The sequence below is a fragment of the Argiope bruennichi genome, chromosome 5, assembly GCF_947563725.1.
Source record: "Argiope bruennichi chromosome 5, qqArgBrue1.1, whole genome shotgun sequence".
Taxonomy (NCBI): Eukaryota; Metazoa; Arthropoda; class Arachnida; order Araneae; family Araneidae; genus Argiope; species Argiope bruennichi.
The window spans coordinates 114,895,186-114,920,345 of record NC_079155.1 but is presented as its reverse complement, the minus strand read 5'-3'; the positions used below and the strand labels follow the sequence as shown (position 1 = coordinate 114,920,345).

The following is a 25,160-nucleotide window of genomic DNA, read 5'->3' as shown; positions in this document are numbered from 1 at the left end:
GCCAGACGATAAAAAAAAGTGGAGCAAACAATACAGGGGAAAGAACGGGAGAAGGAATAAAACTTTCTTCATCGCCGTCACCTAATTGGCTTTCATCATCATTAGGGGGCATTGTTTTCCCACTCCCCCCACCCTCCATTAAACAGATCACTTCCTCGAATTGACCCCATAAAGTGACCCGTCCCCCCCTTAATCAGAGGTAATGGCCTAAATGATACCTGGGCTTCTTAACTGCTTACATAAGAGTGCTCTTACGTTGACTTAAAAGGGGAGGGGAGTCGTATAAAGGCCACTTTTTTCTATTTCTTCTCCGAGGGTGTCCGAGGGATCTCGATTCTTCCGCCTGGTTGAGTAGTTATCGAACTGTCGTCATAACATTATGGCTGCTGTCTTGATATAATTTCTTTCATACTAGTTGAAACAAATGGCTTAGGTTTATAAAATTATCTCAGTCCGTCTAATAACAAAGAAATGTGTGTATGTATGCACACGCACGCACGCACGTTCGTTTGTCCGTGCGTGTGTGTACATTCGTTCGTTCGTGCATGCATGTGCATTCGTTCATGCGTTTATTGGCGCTCTAACAAATGGCTTAAGTTTATAAAATAACCTCTGCCTCTATTAATACTACGTTTATTGGCGGTCTAACAAATGACGTAGGTTTATAAAATTACCCTAGTCTCTACTAATAGGCATTGGTTCATGCATTTGTTGGCTCTAACCAGCGAAATGTTGGATCAAGAGCTACGAAATTTGGCATAAACGTTATTTTGTAGGATGTGAATTTGTATCACTTAATGGTTGTTCCAAAATTTTAATTACTTAAAATTTAGATAATTGTTTTTGTTTTTGCTTGATAACTTCTTAAAATATTCCAGAGTGCGAATCTAAATATTAAAAAAAAGCATTAATTTAATTACCACTGATTTTTTTTAATTTCAATAAATCTGTAAAGGCATTTTTAGGCGCTTTTTATATCTATATTAACTGTTGTAATGACATAAAACTGCTACAACAATTATTTTATCATAGGCCGATTTATGAGGATTTAGTTTATTTTTCCGTACTAAATAGTATTCTTTTTAAAAGCATAATTTTAATAAAAATGTCGATTTGTTTATAGTTTTGTTGTAATCTCAGATTAAATTTTTCAAAAGTAAACAATAATTGAAATTTGTAATAGTGGTACATTTTAAAAACGTTAACGATCGTTTTGCAACATAATTGAATGTATGAAAATATATGAGAGGTTTTTATTTTTTAAAATTTTCATTCTTATTTTAATGCATTAAATTCATGTCAAATTTTCAAAATTTGGAATTAAAAAAATTTTATTGGAGGAATCATTAGGTCTAAGTTTGCATAAAACAGTTTATTTAATTTTTTAGCACAAAATAATCCAAATGACTGGATAATAATAATAGAAAGAGCTGCATCAAAACACTTATAGTGTCTAACAGATTGTCAGATTAATTTTAAACAACACTTTTAAAAAGAGCTGTTTTTGAGGGAAAGTTCTGCATATGAAAATCGAAAAATTCCATTATATCAAACTTTATTTACTTGGGATGTAATTAGATTGTGTTATAAAACAGAAATAGAGATGCAGCTGTTTTGATTTAACAGGTTTCTGCATTTTTTTTCAAGTATAATCAATCAGAAACAATATCTTAAAAATAATTTTTTTATAAATAGTGCATCTTGGCATTAAGTCACAAAACCAAAAACATTACTGATATTCAAAACCCCAAAATTATTAGGTTTAAAATCGCGAGTTTTATAGGAATTTATCTTTTTTTTTTTTTTTTTTTTTTTTTTTTGCAATATGTTTGTTTCAATTTTCAGAAATATTTTATAATACAATAATAAAAATATTGTATGCTTTTCTAGTAAATTAAGATATTTTACACGGCAATAGCTCTAACAGTTATCTTATAAAATTCAATAGAAAACAATTTGCTATCATATCTGATTAAAATCTTTGTTAATTTGGTTCGGAAAGGCTTGTCAATGAATGAAATACAAGCTAGATAATGGAAAATGTCACAAGAAACACCGATTACAAAAACACGGTCACGGTCCCAAAACAACAACTTTGTCGAAACCAGCAACACAAACAGACAGCGAATATCTAACTAGAAAGCAAGAATAGTGCTCTGCGTATAGCTACAGAGCTTGGTCTGTGATTAGTAATCCAAAGAAAGAATTATATTCCTACGAGCGCCTTCGCTTATATAGTCTTTCAATATGCCATGATATCGCATAGAATCTTTCAGAAAAATCTCTAGATTTCTTTTTTTTTAATGGATTTGCGACCATAATTCTGGCAATATCCGGAATCTTTATTATTGCCCCAGTTTGTCGCCGAGATCGGGAAATCATTAAACCATCCATTTAGCATTCTTTTAAATTATCTGTAAATTTCTCTTCCTTGCAATAAGCTTAAATATGCAGTAGAGCGATATTTCAGACTTATAACAATTCACTGGTAGGTTTTGTTTAATACCAAAGCTACTCAAGTTATTGAATATTTAGTTTTCTTAATCCATTTTATTTTATTATATTGGAGATAATATATTGTGCAATTTGGAAAAATGAATTCTACAAGAAAAAAAATCCGGTATACCTTTTATTCAGTCATTTTCTCAAATATATATATATATATATATATATATATATATATATATATATTTCCATTTTCATTTTTCATTTTTGTTACTGAAGATAAATAATTTCTAAGCTTAGCTTGTGCGAATTGCATTCAATCTGATCGCATACGCATTCTCTAATTCAGGATGTCATTACATACTTTGTTGTTAATCAACAATGGTCGTAATTTATTTCATTTAAGAGTAGAGGATCCAGATTTACTACTTTTTCAAATCATAATCAATAATTACAATATTAAGCTAAGCTTGAATATTATTAATCCGAAAAAGCACAGAATACAGGTCAAGTGTTTCAGAGCAAGTTATTCTCCAATTTCGTTGATACGCCGCCAAGATGGGAGACTAAATCATCTCTGGAAATAAATATCAATAAGGAATATCTGCCCGAAGAAAGATATTTAAAAAATGTGAAGTTGTCTTTATCTGTAATGCACAAGAGAAAATCCAAAGAATCCAAAAAAAAAAAAAAAAAATCCAAAGCAGTTAACATAGTAACAATAAAAAAACTCAATTTTAATCTCCATTCGACCTAAGAACTTTTATCAAGCCCAAATTAAAAACATAATCAGGTCTGAACTAGCAATCATGATCTTCAAAATGATTCCGTTTTACATCTCGTTCTTTAATCCTTCTAAGTATTATCTAAATATAGAAAAAATAAGGAAATAGTAATCACTTAAAACTTATAAAAAAATTATGAAAAGCTTTTAAATTTTTATCTTTTTGTTGCAGATGCTCATAAAATTTTCATGTCGTAAGTGTGTAAGTAACACAAGCATACACTAACAATAATTTGAACGCCATTTTATCAACTTTTCGGAAGGTAGGAGAAGAACATAATATAACTAGAACACGACAACGGACGACGTGCTTGTCTACGCTATACTACAAGAAACTTTTTAAGACGCATTCTCCACTACAAACTAATCGTTACCAATTCTACGTATGTCATCACGTCCCCCATTGTTCCATAACCTCACACGCCTTCTCCACCCCTGTGCTTCTTTCAGTTTAATCAGAACGGAGCATTTGTCCACCGCTAACAGCACTTGCGCTTTAACTTCTTCGCGATTTTATTGCTGCTTCTAGCAAGCAAGGAAAGGGGGGGAGGGGACTATTGCTAGAGGAGACGAGAAAGGACATTAAATTTCAACTCAGCCATCGAAGTTCTAATGTCTTCTGAAAGAGGCCTGTTTTCTTCTGTTTATTTTCCTCTCCTTCCAAAGAGACCCGATCGAACGACGAAGTTTTAAAGTCCGCAGAGTTGGTAGTTAATCATTGACGATAGTTGTTCTGGATGTCGTTCTAAGTATTCCACATTCGTCCGCTTCCACCCCCCAGAGGGGACCTCACTCACGTAATGGGTGATTCTTTTTTTTCTTTTTTTTTTAACTTTTTTTTTTTTTTTTTTTCTCGCAGCAACTACAGCCGATAAATAAATAAAAGTTTCTTCAAATGGGACATTTTTTCCAATTCGCTTTACCTGTATATACATTTTCAAGAGCTAGTTCTGAAGAGATTGGGTCTCTGTTTTTCCAATACACTTTGGAGCAAACGTTAAACATTTTCTTTAAAAAAAATATCTGCCGGATTGTGATTGGATTGGAATTTTTGTAGACGAAAAAAGACTCTCGTAGTTTTAATTTCATGTGGCATATATGGTGGTATAGTCAAAATATGAAGTGGAGTAACAAAATGAGCGATTTTACAACTCTAAAAACAGTATGTCATATTAAAAAGAAAATAGAGGTGTGTTCGCTTGAATTTGTCTAATTTAAATATATTAATGTCTTCTTTTACAGAAATTCAAAAGTTATTTTGTGATGATATGAACTTTCGAGGACTGGAGCTCATAATTTTCAACTATGATTTGAAGACAAAAAAAAAAATGCATGCACCTGTACCTCTTCTCCAGAGTTCCACTTTATACTAGCAGGAAAATATTTGACTTTCAACCTCATATTTAATATGCGTAAAGACCAAAAACATGGCAGATATTTTCTAGAATCGGTTTCGAATTTCCAATCCTCTGGTTACATAGACGAGACTAATCGCATAGATACTGAGTCCTCATATTTTTATGTCCTTTTAAATGATAACAATTTCTCTTTCAAATGTTATTCTTTCTTTCGAAATATGGAATGTTAACAGTTACTTTGGTAACGACGCTTCGTTTATTTAAGGCAAAATAGAAACGTAGACAGATTAACCGTATGTATTGGTCGTAAAATCTTTTTACAAAAACAATGGATTGTGTATTATTTTAAATTCGCATTAATAGATATTTGTATTTACTTTAAAATATTGATTGCATTTATAATAATCGCCTGTTCTAATATAGAAAAACATGCATTTAGATCTATTTTAATTATTTAAGTTAGGATTCAATTTGGTTCTACCTTAGAAACTAAATATCTGACAAATAATTTTTTTAAATGAGTGTTATAAAGATAGGTAGCCGTTAGAAAAACTATTGCTATTTTAATTAATAATAAAACCTTTTCAAATGTTCCTTTTCTCGCGCACTTTTGTCAACATATTGTCTTTAAGGATTTATTACATTTGGCTAACAACAGAAAAATTCGTAATAAGAGACATTAAATTTGTGTTTGAGTGCATGCGTACGAGAATATGTGTGGCATGAATAAAACTTCCTATTGAGAATAATAACACATGAATTTTACTGAGTGTTGATGTAAAAATACATTAATTCAAATACAAGAATTGTCCTGGACCATAATAATCATATGAATAAAAGATATAAAATTAAAATTTTGTGTGATTGCGCTATAAATAGAAACAATGCAAAACGTTTCATATAAGGGCTTCAAATTCATGATAAGGAATAATCTGTCAAAAATTCAGCACTTAATACACTGTTTATGCTTGTAAAATAATTGCTATGAACCATCGTGATGTCACTGCTACACTTAAACGCAGTAAATCTTTTTGCATTTTGGAAGGAAAAAGAAATTCATATTCTATGGTAAAACTTACCCTGACACTTTATAAGCTTCAGATGAGGAAGTTAATTTTTAAAGGGAAAATCGAGTTTCAACAAGTTCTTCCATTTCAACAATCCGCTAGAAAAATTTATTTACTATCACTCTAATTTCTAAAATATCTTCAAAGTTCCTTTTTTTTTTTTTTTTTTTTTTTGTATGAGACATGTCTGACTATTATAACAATCAAAATCCTTGTCATTGGACGGATAATTGGCTATCACAGTCAATAATAGTTAATTTTAAATTAAACATAATCTCCTGCAATCAATATAAAGAAAACTGTTATAAGAATAAAGACATTTTATTAAAAAAAATACTGTGGTATTCTATGAAGTCCGTTTTTACAGACAAGTGGATAACAAAGATCAAATAAGCATGGATTTGTTTCTATCTATTGACAGGTAAAATTTCGTAGATATTTCTTTGAAATAAAATAATATTGCAAGGGAAGGAATTAATATTTTTCTTTGGGCAATGCACCAGCCTATCTCCAATGTACTTCTCAGGAAGCCTTTTATATGATTTCATTCTATGACGACCAACTATGATAGTAGAGATGCGGCGATGTATGATAGTAATAATTTTCTGATAAATGTAATTTTTTAGCTGAAACTACTGTAATTATTGTATTTTGTGAAATTTTAACGATTTAACTGTTGTTGCATCTGTTTGCATCAAATACTCATAATCTTTACTTTGTTACATTATATTGCTACTTATCTTAAATGGTTAATAAAGACCTAATCTTAGTATCACTCATTAATTATTCATAATATCGCTATTTATATTTTGAAATGCAATGGAGCAATTGTGCCGTCATTATAAAGTGTAATGTGAGTAGTTTGTAGTAGTGTGCTGTGCTTTGTGCTGATTTTTAGACGGAGCTCTGACCTGTCTTCTCTCACCCTCTAGGCAGCTGGAATGTCTGTACATGATGGGGAACTCCACAGAGCTGCAGCACAGAGGGTGGGAGAACTGGTATGTGCCTTCTCTTTTCTCATTCTTTCCTCTCCCTCGCATGTGCAGCTGAACCGAAAAATAACTTTTTAGTATACAAAAGGGTCATCCAAGACTTTATTACAACAGCTGAATCGTGATAGGATTGCTGTCTAGATAATTTCATTTAAGGAAACAAAATAACATACCTTGGAAACCTTCTACCAATTTTAAGACAGTATAAAATTAATTTCAAAATTATAAAATATCCATGACAGAAAATTCGTGAAGAAAATTTCAGCTAAGTTTGCTTTTTTACTAATGCGCTCTTACAGAGAGAATTTTTTTATAAATTCGAGTAGATATAAATTTGTATCTATCCTAAAGTGGAACGATGTATGTGTATAACAAATTTCAATTAACCACTTTCTAAATATTTTTTTCTAATAATAATTAGAAATTGGACTTCATTTTAACTGTAACTTAACTGCTCATTTTAACTGCTGCTCCACGAATTCTTAAAATTTATTTTAAGGTGCTATAATACTTTAAGTAATGAATTGATAATAATAATTATTATGTAAAAAATAAATACATTATAATTTACATTTATTAGCACACTAATAAGTATGTTTATAAAAACATTTTTAATGACTTTTTTTAATTGAGCTTGAAATAGGAGAGTATTTATTAAGAAAATAGCTAGATTTAAAAAAAAGATATAAAGTAAAAAGTTATAACAATAAACAATCACTTAACCTCTCTTTAATATAAAATAAAAATTGTAAATACGTATTTAATTTGATGGGGGAATTCTGTCATGCCGTCGCCTCCCCACTTCTTTTATGTATTTCTTTTTTTAATTGGTAACATTAATAAATTAATGGTTTAATTTCCACTATAGATTTAGAATCGAATACTTTTTAATCCGAAAAAAAATCATGTATTCTTGTAATTTGCTTATAATGAATCATAAATGGAGTGAGGGGGAATTTCTTTGTTCTTTAAGTGACAGGATGCATTTGAAAATTAGGTCTGCCTGAAACGTGACTAATTAATCAGTGTATTTAAAGTCGTAAGATACGCATAATGTACGTATACGAGATGCAAGATTGTTCATTGTATTGGGAATGTTACCTAACAGGAGGTTTTGGAGAAAATCCCAACGTTATGAAAAAGCTTCAGAGAAAGCACCAAATGAAATGGCTCTGACCATAAAACCACAGAGAAAGAAAAACCGAAGAAATATCAGAAAATAAAAGGCAGAGAAGATAAAAAAGCTCACACACTCAAGTTTTTCATTAGTTTTTCTCCATCCAAAAACTCTCTGATTGTCTAAAGATCAGAAGAGAGAAGAAAAAAATCCCCATGTGGATACCCGAGTCGTGATTTCCCCCAAAGCTTTTTACAGTGTTCCTCTCTATACACGTTTTCACTTTCACCCTCCCCCCCCCCTCGTGTCCCCTTTGCTTTTTTTCCATCCCTCAATTCTCTGCTTAAAGCAATCCTATCTTTTCTGTCCCCCTCCCCTTCCTTGGCTTATTCTCCTACACCTCCCCCCTCTCCCACCCCCGGATTATGGTCAGTTTTCGAGCTCAGCCTTATGGACAACAATAACTGAGATCGGCCACGGATTTCGACTGAATTTTGCCAGATCAGTGAATGAGTGGCCATTGCTGTCCACTATCCAGTCGCTCCGTCATCATCAGCATGTAAAGATAGTTCCGATTCAGCACTAAATTTGATTAATCTAGAGAAGAACACGAATGATAGCTTAATTCTTAAACGCTTTTTATTAAATCGCCTTATTTCATGTTTGTAATGGTGGAATTTCGTAATTGGTTTTTCACTTACTTCCTGGCATTTTAGAGTTTTGTTATTTTACATGTATCCTGTTATATTACATGTATTTCAATATTCCACGAGTTAATCGATTGATATATTTAAATATTTATCGATTAATATATTTAATGAATCGATAAATATATTTAATTCCCCATGTCACTTCATATGCGTGAAGTATATTTAAATTTCCAGTGCCATATACATGGGGTGGAGAATTTAAAGATCCTTATAATATTTTTAATACTAAAATGCAGATTAAAACAAAAAAAGAACAAAATGATTTAAAAGTGTATTCTTAGTAATGGTAATTAATTATTAAAAATCATGTTAATTTTTCTTTTATTTTATACTGAAAAATTTGTTTAGGTATTTTGGTTAATGAATGCTTAAAATTACAGATTCCAATTGTGTTTCTAAATTTCGTCAAAAATAAGGGCACAATATTATCTGAATTGGAATAAAATGAATTGAATAAAAATAGAATTTTAATAAGAATTGAAGTTTTGATAAGAGTTTTTATATTTACACGACTTTAAATGAAAACAACTTATTCAATAAACCATTTCATGTGGCGTTGTTGCCGTATGATACAAGAATCTACGCATCACATCTGAGTATGCATATTAAAGATTTAAGACAGATAAATGAGGCATTCACATCCTGCATGTTTAGCGAACTTTTTTTATTAAATAAGTGCTCTATAACTCAGCATTTCCTTGTTATATAGTGAAATCGAATGATAATTCCCGTCCGAAAATGTTTTATAATTTTCCACTTAACAATCTCGAATTGTTAAAACATAGAGATTGAAAATTTGAAAGCGAATTCTTTTAAACCAGCATCAAGTTGAGTTTTTTAATCTTAACATTATTAACCAGCACAAAATCATTATCAACTCCTGCAAAACTATAAGTGATTTAATTAATAATTATAAGTAAAATTGAATAAATTTCATCATAAATTCAGAGAAACATGAATAAATTAAGATTAAATTTACTGTAATGACGCTAAGGAAAACGAATTCTAAAATAAACGTAAAATGATTATGAATAAATTATACAAATTAAAAAAATATTTTAATAACTAATTTAAGATCTAATAAATTAGAGTTATTTTACCGAAATACAATATGAAGTCAGCAAAAGAATTACTCTTGCTGTTGCAGGCAATAATTGCACTTTGCATCTAAGATTAAATATTTAAAAAAGAATCTCAAACGTTTTGTCTCTTATTATGGGATAAAGAGCACTGGAGGATTATTGTGGGATAAAGAGCATGGAAACATATTATTGCCGCAACCGAATTCTGCTAAATTTTCGTTTTGTTGTATTATTGAAATTAAATATTTAACATAATATATGTACACAAAATTTCAAGGACAATATTTTCATGAGGATATACTTATGGTTGACAAAATCTCTTAGAATAAAATATATGATGTCACACTGCAATCTTTTTTTTCTTGGAATTTTTGATAATTGATACAAATATCTCTGAATTTATTGTCTACATAAGTTATATGATTTACAGTGGCGGATTTCCCAAGCAGCTACCTAGAACCATATATCCGAGAAAGGACCGCAAGCAGGTTCATATAAGATTTATTTTTCTTTTTTGTCAAATAAATAGTTTTGTAAAAAACACAAATTATATAGATGATAAAATATTAGAATAATATTAACACTTTATCATATGGAATTGGTTAGGTTTCTATATGTTTCATTGCGTTCACTTAGTTACTACAATACTTATAAAACCAAACAACATCTTCAATAATATTGTGCTTCACGAAGTTAATAAAATAAATTCAAAGGATAGTAGCAAAATCCTTAAAATGCTAAAAATATGCTGAAATAGGAAGTTAAATTGGCCGTGTTATTAAAAGAGAAGCCTTATAATATGCATTGCCTGGGACCGCATATACCTAAATCCGTCACTGGTGATATTTATAGATTAACTTTATTAATAAAAAAAAATAAGAGACTTGCGCAACTACAATGCCTATTTCTATAAACTGTTTTAAGAAAAGTTAAATTGTCGTTACGAAAAACTATTGACAGCAGAAAGAATATATAAAATAATTAACTGTATTGATAAATTCATAGCTGACGATTCGGTAAACATAATCTTTCTATGCATAATTCCATAAAGGATGATTTTAAGAATTCATAATTTTATACTTAATAACAATTATTTTAAGCCGTGATAATCATTATGGCCAAAAATGGCGGTCACCATCTGCCCGTTTTCTAGAAAGGGGTTCCTGCGCAATAACTACAGACAGGGAGTTAAGGTCATAGCGCGAGGGTAGGATTTCGTTCGCTTGGTTTAACACGGTTGCGGTCAGCAATCAGGGGATGATTCTTTCTTTTTTTTCTTTCCTTCCTGTTCTCCCCTGCTTCCATACAAGATTCGGTTGTAAATAAGGATTTTTCACATCGATATACCTTTATACCTCCCCACCCTCCCACACAAAGCCGGGAAATAGAAGTTTTCACAGACTCGGATAAAGAAAATTACATAAAAATTGCTTTCGGGTGTCTTACTGCGGAACCCTAAAACTATCCGAAATTTCTCGGTTATCGAATTTTTCGGAAGATCTCCATTTATCTTTCATAACAGGGTTTCATTCCTTTCCTTATGGTGTGCTTCCTTTTCTCCTGGCAGAGGGTTTGCTTTGGGAATAAGATACATACGAAATTAAAATGCCCAGCGTGCGCCTCTTATTTAAATAGAAATTAATTTTAATTATTGTCTCAGTTGTAAACATTAAAATCAGTATATATGATCATCCACTGCCGTCTGTAACTTTGGGGGAAGTTAAAAATATTTCCGTCCTTTTGGTCTGCGTCGTTATCGGATGCGAAAAAACAATTTCTGTATTGGCATCTTGCAAATGAGACAAATTTTTAGTTTAATTTGACAAATTTATTGGTTTATAAATAAACTTTAGTATGAATAAAAAAAGATCAATGAGCTGAAATCTGCAATTTTCATTATTTTATATTTATTCTCATTCAATAAACACTCCCTACGCGAATAAAATTGAAGTGTATCACTAATATTTTCTTTCTTTACTTTGTATTCAATTTACATTTTTTTTTTCGGATATTGGATTATCACTATTTGGTTTAATCGGAATGCACTGATTAATTTTGATTTGAGAAATCGTGAACTTTAAAAATATAAAATATCTCATTATAGTGAAACAAACAGTACTGAAAAAATCTCATTACAAATGCATAATAACTTTACAGGAAATTCTAATGTTATATATTTACATCTAAAGTGTAATGCTAGCAATATTTTTTTTCTTAAGAATTCTGACAATAAGCATGATATTTTCTACTTCTGAGAGCTTACTTGATTCTTTTATTCACCTTCTTAAACTTTGGTGACATTTTACTTTTCAATCATATCTCCCTATTAATATTAATAATTTTTTGTCATTATCAAGTTACAAAAGGGATGGAATTGAAATATCTACATTCTACAAAAATAGACGATAAGTTATCGTCTATTTTTTTTCGAGTATGATCTTCAAAAAAACGCGTGAGCCCTTTTTTATTCATCCGACCACAGGAAGCTTATTTGGACTGCATCCTTCAGTTTTTATACAGTTCCTGTTTAAACCTTGCTGTCATCTTACTTTTCAGTTATATCTTCCCATAAATATAATTTTTTTTTCTCACTAACAAGTTACAAAGAAATTGAAATTGAATTATCTACAATTACCATTTTACCATGCACATCGGCGAACAGATGATGCAAGATATAATTTCAAAAATATATTTTTCCGATTCAGAGGTATGTTAACCGCGGAAATTCGTAGAAATTTCAAATTGAATTTCGTTACGATTACATTACTTTCTCTTTGCTTACTTTGTTTACTTCACATAAAAAACAAGCAAAACAAAACAAACCAACGCAAATCATTAGTCGTAATTCCATTTTGGAGCTACTGCAAGAACAATTTTAACACTAAACATACCATAACCGGTCAAATTACCAATTATGAACTTTTACACCGAAAATGCGTATATCGTCTTATCGCTTTTGCGCATTTGACTTCATGATTTTTTCTATGAATTATATACAGTTAATATTCTGTTATTTTTTATTTGTATTTTGTTTATTTTGAGTAATACTTGTCGTATACTGTTATCTACTAATACCGGTCATTTGACTGTGAGAACAATTTATTGCTTTATAAGGTTATCGGACCTGAAATTCTGATGTAATGCGTATTGTATTCAGTTAGTTGCACACTGATAGCTGGGATAAATGTCTGGATTTTGTACAAGCAAACGACAGACGAAAATATCTCGAGACAAGATTTTTTACTCCAGTTAGCAGTGGAATTTACCGCCTATTTTCGAGAAGCAAATGAAGAAAGATCAAATACAAAATGATCGATGCATAAATCTATTACAGATTTTTATCAACGTAAGACTTTTCAAATAGGATATTGTAACGAAAATAAAACCATCAAATTTTTGTTCTAAATGTGAAAAATATGTTTGTGAAAAATGTGCATTGGAAACATCTGTATACAGTACACTCCCAATTATTCGCGGAATTGGGTGGCGCGGCCGCCGCGGATAACAAAAATCACGGATAATCCGAAAAAAGCTAAAAACGGGTATAGCTAAAGAGAAAACAGTCACTCCAACTTTGAAAAATCGTTTTATGTACAATAAAACGTAAAAAAAAGAGCAGAAAATGTTTAACTAACGCTTAATATTTTAGTATATCACTCAAAACTAACCTAAAATGCATTTTGTTAATGAAAACAGAAAAGTGCTTCGTACTTACGAGAGGCGTCAAGGATACACAAAAAAATTAATACATATGTACTGTTTTAATACTGTAATGTATTATGTAATTACAAAAGCATAACTGTAAAACTGCACCTTTTTGAAGAAATCAGTCAAAAAAAAAAAAAAAACTTTGTACGGCAGGCGCTGATAACCCGCCCGCGGATAATCGGAAGTTTACTGTATATAAAAAAGGCGATAAGCAATGAATTACAAATTCTTATTCTTTGTGTTTGTAATGCATAGAAATTGGCAATATATAATTTTGTTTAATTGTAATTTCCTTTCTAACATTCATATTTCATACATTCAATCAGGCAGTATAAAATTCGGTCATTTCACCGGCTATGGTAGAAATAGGTATGTATTAAGTGTTGGTATTTTAATGTTAAAGAAATGATGTCACGTAAAGTGATTTTGTTAAAGAAATTACATCATAGTCATGTGACAGCCATAATGTTGCTTGTTACTCAATATCTAATTGCATGCTACCTTTGTAGTGTGTTGTATCATCGTGTCCTCCTTTTTCCTGTAAGATGGTATTCCGAGATTAAATTAAAGGGCGCAACAGGAGGCATGAATTAACTCTAGTGGTCTAACTGAATAACACCATGGAGGGACAAAAGACTAGATGTTAAACATAATGTTCGACCCCAAATCTTCCAGGATGCATATCCTATTTGGTTGGGGGTCTGCGTGATGAAAGAACCGGTCGAAATCACTGACAGCAGGTGACGCGCTGTCAAGATCCATCGAGCGTAGTAGCCCCTGAATAGGCCGGTGTGTAATCACACCAGTGATTCCCTCGTGTCACTCCATCCCACGTGCAAATGCATCCAGTCCATTGGACTTCCCATTCGATACTGCACCCCCTCCAAACGAAATTTCGCAGGGGGTGCATTCGAAATGGAGGGGATGTGTCACTCCCCCGGGAATGACAACAGGAGTGATGTCACCCACTTTCGCTAGCCTCTTCCTCTTCTGGGAACTATTGGAATTCTATTTTTACGGTCAGCATTCGATTGAGAAGAAGTAAGATAAATTCATCGATTCAAGCTTCTGAGATCGAATTATTCGTTGAGTTCCAATTCTTTTTATTTCTTTGACACCTGTGTTTGAAACATTCGATGGAACTGTTCTACAACTGGGAACTGTCGTTGCTTATGATGTGCAGATCTTCGTCGCTTTCAATATAAACTATATTTTGAGGCTATTTTTCACAGTAAAATTTTATTACAGAAAATACATTATACTATAAATGTGATGAATCACGTTATAAAGAAACTGTTAACTCTTGATAATAATGTAGGCCATAAAAATATCTTAGAAAGGATAAAAAAAGTAATTCTTAAAAGTAAATGCCTATTCATGGGCTAAAAGTAATTCTAAGTAATGGAATTTTCAATAAATATTTGTAATTCAAGATAGGGAAAATTAAATAATTCCTACAAAATAAAATTCAAAAAAATTCCTAAATAACGTTTTCATCCTTCCTAAATTAAAATGTACAGAATTTTAATAAACATTTACATATTTTAAAGTAACTTTTTCAATCTACTACACTGTTTGTGATTTTTTTTTATCAATTTCTGGTATATTATTTGTTTATTCTGTGAAAAAAAGAAATTGATAATAGCATGATTCATGTTTTTAAATTCTCAGAAAGTTTCAAATTTCTTTAAATGAGCAAAAGTGCGAAATAGTTTTCTAAAAAGATTCTTATAATTAATAGTTTAAAAGTTTTCTGAGTATTTATTTGTTTTATCAAAATTTATATTTTTTAATTGCTCACTTAGCAAGGCTGCAATTTAAAATTTAAGTGACAACATTTCAACGGAAAGTTTAGGTAATAAAAATCTTAGACTTATTACTGAACTACTTTCACAAACGGAAATAAATTATTTTCAAAAAGATATTTTATCTTTCACTTTAGAAACCAGCATGGTTACATCCCCTCTAATACTGTAGAACTTGCTGATCGGAACATTTTTAATTTGTATTCATAAATAGTTCACCTAATAGTTTCTCTAATCGCTAAATTCTCTTGATATAATATTAAAATATCTTTTATAATTCGAATTTATTTTGAATATAAAAACTAAAAATTTTAATAATTTTTCCCATTTCTTGTTTTTCTTATTTTCTTTCTTTTCTTGTTTTTTCTCATTTTTTGTTGTTTGCATCAAATAATCTTTTTGTTTCCTCTTTTGGTCGTAATAAATAATTTAATATCTGTCATTCTTTCTTTTCTGTCTTTGGTTTTTTAAAGAAAATTTTAAACACATTAATCTTTTTAAAAAAAAACTTTTATCGTGTTAGATGTGAATTATACTGTTTATTTTGAAATTTCATTTTCCAATTGTTTGCATTCTGTACTGCGACACGGGGTACCGAACATGTAGGGATGTTAGTTCCTAATTGTAAATTTAAAAAAAATTCTCACAGTTTTCATCTGGAATAAAAAAGAAAGGTAAGGGAATTTCTTCGATTTCTTATTTGACTATGTTAAATTTTAGGAAATGAAATTATGCAATTTTAAGTAACATGAAGCAGGAGTGTGAAATCGATCATTTTCAACTCCATTCGAGTTTTTATCATCTTTTGCATTTTAAATAGACATAGGATTTATTGCATCTAAGAAATACTTGTGTACTTTGAAATTATAGAGGGATTAGCGTATATATAACAATATGCATGATATACAATAGGACAATATGCATGATATGTGTTATAATTTGCCACAGGACAGTAAGTACACTCATGGCGGCTCTGGTTAAAGTGCTGTACAAATTTATTTCATTAAAATTGCTTATTTATAGAATTTTCTTAAAATTATGAACAAGATTGTTATATTATTTATTAAAATATTTAATATTTATTTATTAATGATTTATTATTTAGTTAATATGTCAGAGAATAAAATAAATCTTTACTGCATTTTTAATATGAAAATTATTACTTTTCGATTTTTGTTCTCAATTTTTTATCCTGTTTTTCTTGGATTGTATTTTTTTATATATATAAATTCAATTTTTATAGTAGTGGTATTGTCGACTTCGAAATAGCTCAGTTTCCCTGTGTTTATAAAAACTTAATTTCATTACTTCCATATCGTTAATTGATTAACGAAAAAGATTATTTTCAATAATATATATCAATTTATTGCATGCAATTTTAACTTTTAATTCTTAGTCCCACAATTTAATTGACTTTCAGTATTCTTTGAAGCAATTTCATGAGCTATAATTATGATCCTAATCATTTTCCTATGGTGATTTGATAACGGCAATTTTTATCTGTAAACATTGTTCTTCCTTTGGCCAGACAAGCTAACAAAAAGAAAAATCACGACGCTTCAGTTGATAAGTAGAATTTATCTGCATTCTTATCATTATTAAGTTGAATATTAGTTTAATTTGAAAATATATTTAATAGACAGTGAGATTTAATCTCAGTTAAGCAGACATTTTTTAATATTCAGACAGAAAAGTGTTATTGAGAGAAAGCAGAGGCACCACAGATTATGTTTTGTAAAGCCTGTTTTTCAGAAGATACTCTTGAAGAAAATTAAAATTCTGAAACAGAAAATCATGGGTCCAATGGGCTTAGTAACAAATAATGACACTTTATTCTACATGAACACGCAAATAATAAAATTCAACCGAAGCCTACATAAGAATAATACTTAAAGTAAACAATAGTATACAACCGTAATAGCACAAAGCATCGCAGTAGAGAAACTTCGTACGATTATTCACTTTTCTCAGTCGCCTGCTATTCTTCACTGTCAACTCTCTTGAGCTGAACTCAACTGCCGATTTACTTGTGACGTAGTGCTCGAATCACAACTGACTGGGATATACGATTGGCTACTCAGCACACGATTCATCCACTAATTCGATATTGGCAACAGTTCTATCTCCTGTATTTTCATAGTTTCCGTGATAGAGCAATGAAAGGCTAGGAAGATCACCACAATACGCGTCCTGGTGGATTCTTGTAGCAAAATTCATCACCAAATAGTAGCCAAGTTTATGTTCAAGGTTGGAAGTCATTGATCGATCATCCATCTGACAGATCTATCTGTAAAACTGTCTTCCTTACTAGTAGACGACTGCGCTGAGAAATAACATTGTGAATTCGTAACAACAGCAAAGAATATGCGATAATTATGACTGGGTAAGAAATAATAATACTCTTTATTCTTATAAAGAGTGTTATTTTTTCTTACACAGTCATAATTTGTATTTGTCTGCATTGTATTTCTTTGGAATTATAAACATTTTTAAAAAGTTAGTATATAGACCACACAAAAAATTATTTGCACTCTTTTGTAAAAATTTTCGAAAAAAGGCTATTTTGATGAATCTTTATTGCAACACTTTTGACATCTAGATGTATTTATTGCGTGATGAAGCATTTAATTCAATAACCAGCCGTAAACATGTTTGAGCAGCTGAAAATGGTGTCCAAATTGGAAATGGATGCTTCAGATATGACGGCATGCATTTCCAATGCTGAGGACAAGGGAATACCATCAACTTCAACAAATTCTGAGAGTGCTGTTCGTGTGAAGGACGGTGAAAGGGATTATTTGCAAAAGGTATTTAAAAATCAAGCTACAAATTGACAGATATATAAATTGGGAAAGTAATTACGTATAGGAGTAGATTTTGCTTGGAAGTTTTGAATACAAATAAAACTATGCAAAATTTTCATCCTTTTTTTTTTCCTAAGCAGTGCGTTTATCTTTTTAATTAACCCTCATTTCATAGGCTCCTAATGGAGTGATGAGTGATGTAGGCTTTCAATGGGGGGGGAGGCATTGAGAATGTAAAGAAGTGGGTCCATGGTGTATTTACTTGTTTAGGATTATATAATAAAGTAGATTTGCATATTAGTCGTGGTTACATTAGTTGGGTTTCCAATCCCTTCATTAATACAAATATTACGGAATCATCAAATATAGAAGATGAACTCCAAGACCTCATCGCTAACAAAGCATTAAAAGTAAAATTCAGAAATTAATACCATGAGTTTTGGTATTAAAAATCAGTTCCAGATTTCTATTTTGGATTATAGAGAAGAAGAAAAAACTTTTAATTACATTTTCTTCATCGCGTGTAGTTAAGTGTCGGTTCATTTAAAGCTTGTCTACTATCTAAAAAAATAAACAGGAAATCCATCACTGAAATTGTCAATGTCCGAGTGATGTTAATGAAATTGAAACCTAGCATTGACAAATTTGCTAAAATTTCCATCAACCTCAAGCGTCTTATTAATTTTTTTTCTTATTTCTTATTGGTTTGTATTTATTTTGTTTACTTTTTAAGGAAAAATATCGGGTTGAATTTGATTTTATCTTTGACATACAGATAGTGATAGCTTTTACATAGTGACTTTTTATATATAGATTTTTGGTATAATATCTAGATAATTAATTTTATTAATATTTGGTATGATAAATTATTATATAAGAGGGAAAACGTTGGAATTTTTTTCTTGTAAATCGATGATGGTCCGTAAAGTGTTAGGGAAACTCTAGCCTGGATGAAAACATAAGCTCACATTAAGCCAATAGGAGTGGTAAATGCTGAAGAAATATACTCTTTCACCAAGTTGTTATTTTCTTTCTCCTATAAAAAATTATGGAACTCGATAAGGCTACGAACGTCTTGCATGGCATTTGGAGATTGTGGTTAAGAAAATAGATCTTTAAAGAAAATCTAGCTTTATTACTAAATCTAACGTGTGATCTTTAATGATATTTTTGGCGATTAACCCCTGACTCAGACCTATGGTTAATGCACAAGTATCCGAAAATCGATTAAGTACTTTGGGCCTTTTTTCCAACCAATTAAAAATAAAATTTGACATAGAATTACAATTATAGTGGCAAGATCACATACCAAAAATTCGTGTATTTAAATCATTACACTTTAGAGTTGTTGAGTTTACATACATGTCAAAATAGAGACCAAGAAAAAGTCCTTCTCTTGACGGACTTAATTCAAAATTTAGCACGAGTCTACGTTTTAAATCATAAACCTGTGTACCGAATTTTATTCACCTAGGCTCATTGCTTTCAGCAGTTATCGAGAGTTTCCTTGTACTCTTACAGACAGACGGACTTCATGTGAATGGATTTCGTTCAAAATTAGGTTGAAATCTACAGATTTGGTTTTAAATTCATTTATAAAATTTCACCGATAATTTTAAATTATTATTGAATTTGAATCTGACAGACAGACGAGCATAATTTCAAAGCTGTTTTCTTCGGATACAAAGAGATTTAAAACGTGTAGATCCGTCAAAATCGCGTAAAAAATTTTGTTGGCGATTACAATGATTTCTCTTTCTGCATTTCGTATAGAAAAAAGCTCCTTCTGGCAAAGTTAATATTATATTATTACCTTATACCTTTTTTAATCTTTAACCACTGTTTCTTAAATTCAAATATTTCATTTTACTTTTTACCAGCATCCTGGAGATGCGGAAGGAGAAGTCCCGGGACGCTGCGCGAAGCCGGAGAGGGAAGGAGAATTACGAATTCTACGAGCTGGCCAAGCTGCTGCCCCTACCAGCCGCCATCACGACGCAGCTGGACAAGGCTTCCATCATCCGGCTCAGCATCAGCTACCTCAAGCTCAGGGACTTCATCCAACACGGGGACCCGCCTTGGAACAGGGAGACGCCCGCCCACTCCAAGGTCAAAGGTCAGTTCACTCTTATCATCCAAGGTTGACAGAATTAGTGTAGTGAATTTTTTAGGATTTTCCGACATGAGTATGGCATCCAATCTGTATTATTCATACGAAGGCGAATAAACAATCTGCAAAATTCACAGCATTTCATTAAATATTCGGAATTAAAATACTTTGATGTCTAATATTTTTAATGTAGAGCTCGTCTGAAACTTGCTTGCTTCTCTCAAAATGCTTGTCGATCTATCATGAAATCCATAACAGAATATGAAACCTTAAATATCCACATACAAGATGATCCACTCTATTCTTGACCCAAAACCTAATTTCTAGACAGTTAAAGATTGACATATTATTGCATTAGAATAAATGCTTTAAATGGTTATAAAGAATTATATTTTACATTGTTTGAGCTATTAAATGCACTACTGAATGTTAATGGGGATTGTCATTTTATGCATTCCACCAATAACATTAGTCACAATTAGTGAAGTAGTCTTGATGCATTAAGATTTTAAACTTTTTAAAAAGTTGCGTTGCTTTAAGACGAAAACTGATTGAAATTTCGAATCTCACTCTTTACGGCCAGTTCAGTAGTCGCCTCGGGGAATATCCATTAATGAATGAATGGTGTTTCTTTGAGATGGCACTTAATTGGTCTAAAATGATGGAACTTAGTCTTTTAATTTAATTAACGTTGTTCTTGCAAAGGCCGGGATAACCTGGTTGGTAGAGCGTTGGATTCGCGCCCCTTAGGTTGCAAGTTCAAACCCCACCGACCGAAGATTCCCCGCGTGCTTGGTGGCTGAAGCGCGTACAAATCTGTTGTGGTCACAAAGTCCTCCATGTCGAGAGTAATACCACAGCGGGTACTGGATCAGGGGCGATCGTTCTCTGATTCAGGTCTAAATTACGATCTGTGAATGAAGTCCGCCCCGTAAAAAGGGTTGTGACGTGTGTGTAGCTAGGTCGTTAGATGGCCCTAGATGGCGCTACTATAAAAATAAGAGACGCTCCCCACCGGCTTAAAATGGCTGTCTTCGTAACAGCGGGCTTGTCCATGGCAAATGCCATAAGAAACAACAATAACAACTTTGTTTCTAGAAGAAAAGAACTATTTTTACTTCAACTATTAGCATATTAAGACAGTTTTATCAGATGTGAATAATTATACAAGGGAATCGTTCTGAAAATATACTTAACCAATTAGCCGTCTTCGGAAAACGCATATTTAAATAGTGTCGCAAAAATCTGGCGATTACGATTATACTCATCAAATGCAGAGTATGTGTAATGTAAAATTATGTAGTAATGAAATGACTTTTTTTTCTTAATAATCACATTTATTTATCTACTTAAAATTCATTTATCTAATTATTATTTATTTACTTAAAATTATTATAACTAACATATATGTTGTGCATATGAACAAAAAGAAGCATAAAAAATTAATTTATTATTTTAATTTGCTGTTAGAGAATGGTAGCAAAGCATGGTACAACGCATAATAACCTTCTATTTCTCCCTTTAATTTCGACTGGGCCTCAAAATATTTTAAACATCTTGAAATTTACGAATATGTTTGATTTTTACTAAAATTGTAATTCAAACTGTTAAAGGTTCCTACTTATTACTCCTGATGAATAAACTCGGCATAATGCAAAATGCTGTACTTTTTTCATGAAGAGTATATATCGTCAAAAACAGTTAACTGATTAACTTGAGAATGTCAATAATTATTGCTGCAAACTTGAAGGAAGTGACCACACTATACACGCGGAATTGGTAGTAGTTTCACCAGCGGAAATAGGAATTAATATTGCTACTTCAGAAACAGTATATGAAGTGAGGAAAAGGTCAATTAAAAAATTGTAGAATGCCTTTGATTTAGTAAATATATATATATATAAAACCCACTCTTAGAGTACACCAATGTCAAAAAACAAACCGTATAAAATGCATATATATTTGAGTTTTTACTAAAATTATTATTCAAACTGAAAATTGTCACTACATATTATTCCTGACGAATAAACTCGTCATTACGCAAAATGTTGTACTTTTTCCATGACGAGTATAGTCGTCAAGAACAGTTTAACTGACTAACATTTCATCAACTGAACACTTATTAATTCTTTACATCGTTTAAAATGCTTCGTTTACTAGACAAATTAAAGTATATATTTATTTCTAATAGTTTGATTACATTTTATATAATTAACTGTGTTTAATATTACAAAATCTTGCATCCATTTAGTCATTTTCTGCAAAGAAGTGCCGGGTTAAGTCTTCCACTGTTATAACTTCTCTTTGGAGAGTGAACCCTCTTCCTTGAGTCAACAAGAAGAATCCACTCCGAGCACCCAATACAACTCGAAATCAGAGGCGAAGGGGCGAAAGAATCATTTTCTTGTCTGCGAAAGAGTTCATAAACTGAATTACCGCGTTTCATTACCAGGAGTCACACCATTTCCCCCCTCCCCGCAGGATTTATGGAGCGGTCCGAGTGTCTTCCGGACAAAGGACCTCATCAAATAAAAGCACCCCACTGATTAAGGCTTCATTAGGTATAAAAGGACAAAAGGGTGGAAGCTGATTCAGTCGCTTTTTCTCCGATGGTCATCACCCCCAAATTGGCCTGTAATCGAGTTTGCTTCTCTCGAAAGGGTTGCGGACCTTTTCTAACGATCTTTCTTCTTCTCGGCGCTCCCCTCCCCCTTTTAAGCTCCGAGCTTAAAACAATAAGTTTTCTGTCCAGTAGGGTCATTTTTCACGTCATACGTTTCGGCAAATGAAGAACGCAATTAGCTTCAGTCTTTCAAGTAAGGACATGCAAGTGTAACTTTTCGGTATAGCTTTAAGCGTTTATCAATAAAAATGGCAGGCAGAAAGAATGAACCCTACATTACATCGTGTAGCCATTTAGCTACAGATTTTATTTACATTTATAAGTTCCACATGACTCTAAAGTGCAGTAAAGAATGTTAGGATATCCTTTTTTAAATGCTTTTTGATAAATATCTAAAGAAAATGACAGTATATCACAATAATGGTAATAAAATTAGATTTAAACTGAAAACTTGCAAAAAATACCAAGATAACTGTTAAATGAATAGTTTAACCAATAAAAAATACTACTTTTTTTGCTATGTGAAAATTATATATTGGTAAAACGGGATTTTTATTTTTATCTCACAAATTATGAGGGTCGCGGTGGCCTGGTGGTAAGGTCTCGGCTTGTGAGCCATAGGGTTTTCAGGTTCGTGACCCGATTCCACCGAAGAACCGTCGTGTAAGGGGGTCTATTGCACGTTAAATCCATCATGACCAAACGTCCTCCCGTTGGTGTGGTGTGATGTGGAGAAGGGGGTGCCAGTTCAGGTATCGTCCTCGTCATCTGACCGCGGTTTAAAATTACGAGGTCCGTCCCAAAATAGCCCTAGTGTTGCTTCAAACGGGACGTTAATATAACCAAACTTAACCAATCCTCACAAACTATGCTATAATGTGATTTGTGTCACTGGATTATTGTTTAACTATTAACGCAGCTGTTTGGCACATTTTATTTATTTTTTATTTTATTTCATTTTTTTTTTTTTTAGTTTCAAGAGAAAAAAAATTTTTGTTGATAATTTTCCTAAATTATATGCATCTATTGAAAATACACATAATTTTTTTGTAAAAAAAAATATAAAGTCATGCATTCTACAGTTAAAATATTACTAATTCCACAATTCCCCGACACCCCTACAAAGCTTCTAATATTTGTGTGTAAGTGATATCTTGCAGATTGTTCACTGTATTAAAATAAAAGTCTGAAATAACATTAGTAAAATGACTTATCTTTACCGTAAAAAGTTCTTACCGTGGTAATTATTCTTTCGCATTCCGTAACAAAGGCTCCATTTTTTTGGTTTACTATTTTTTTTCTTTTTCTTTTGTAACAATACTTAAATCCTGCTTGTTTTTTCGACGAAAGGACTGCATGTTAATACTTTTTTGCTATTTGGTATTAAATGCTTGGTGGTAAATATTGGTAAGGTTGCATTGGAATAAAACCTTATTTTGACTATATTCCACGATCCTAATTGACATTCTAAAGAGGACAAAATGGGAAATCATTATTTTTTTTTAATAATTAAGATTTGGAATATTCAGAAACAGTAAATAGGATGACAAATATGGAAAAAAAGTTGTCTTTTTTAAAAATATAAGAATTATGTAATTTTGTTTCCGTATATGTTGCTGCTAAACAGGTGCAATTTGCAATAAAAATTTGTTCATATATAATTTCTTTCCCATCATAATTTGGGGATTTGATTCTCTTCTTTCCACCTATTATTAAAATTCTAGACATATATATCATGTATCCTCTGATTGCATAAAGATTTATTGATCTTTTCGAAAGCCTATAAACAACTGCAAAACATAGCACCCTAGAAAAAAAGCTACGTTACCATGCCTTCTTTCCTTTTTTCTCATTTTTGTTGTTTTTATTTTCTCAATGCTTTCAATGAATGTCTGTTCTACAGTCTTCTATCCTTTTCAAATAAAATGCAATAGAGTTTCGCCTAAACAGGGAAAAATAGAGAAATATGTTTATCGAGAATATAACATATGATCCCACAAACATATTCGGAAAAAGAGTTTTACTTATTTTCCATGACTTCGTTCCGAAAGGGAGCTAGGACAGAGCCTCGCACACATTCGCAATAAAAATAAAAGCAAAACGGCGCCACTTCAAAGCAATATCTGTATGATTGCGTTGTGCTCCTTTGCAGTAACTTATTGAATCTCCTTAGTGTTGGTGTCGTATCAATTTTGCGTCGCCCAACAACTATTGACAAGCCGCCTCGGCCTCTAAGTGGATTTGCATAAGTCCATACTCATGAGGCTCTTACAGCCTGTCACAGGGAAGGGGGGCTGCAAAGAAAAGAATGCTCCCCTACACCCATCCTCAATAAGGAAGTCTGTTTTGAAGGAAGAAAAACACTTTAAGTTTGTTGAAGCATCCTTAAATATCATGGTGCTATGATTCTAAGCTTTTTCAAGCTATGGTCATAATACATTATTTTATGGTTGATTGATATTTGTTTGATTCAAAATAAATTTTTAAATTTTTTTAATTATTGACTTTTTTCTAAGCATAAAGAATTACCATATTTGGAAACTTGATTTGAATAA

At 31.6% G+C, this 25,160-nt stretch overlaps 1 protein-coding gene across 2 annotated transcripts in view; it reads left to right on the top strand.

Moving 5' to 3' along the window:
- LOC129968806 (protein trachealess-like) overlaps positions 1 to 25,160 on the top strand; it is a 251,748-nt gene that overhangs the window by 127,427 nt on the left and 99,161 nt on the right. For both annotated transcript variants that reach the window (XM_056083069.1, XM_056083068.1), the window contains exon 2: positions 19,753 to 19,988. In XM_056083069.1, the coding sequence (XP_055939044.1) occupies positions 19,763 to 19,988 (226 nt within the window). In that variant the 5' untranslated portion in view covers positions 19,753 to 19,762. The remainder of the gene's footprint in view (positions 1 to 19,752; positions 19,989 to 25,160) is intronic.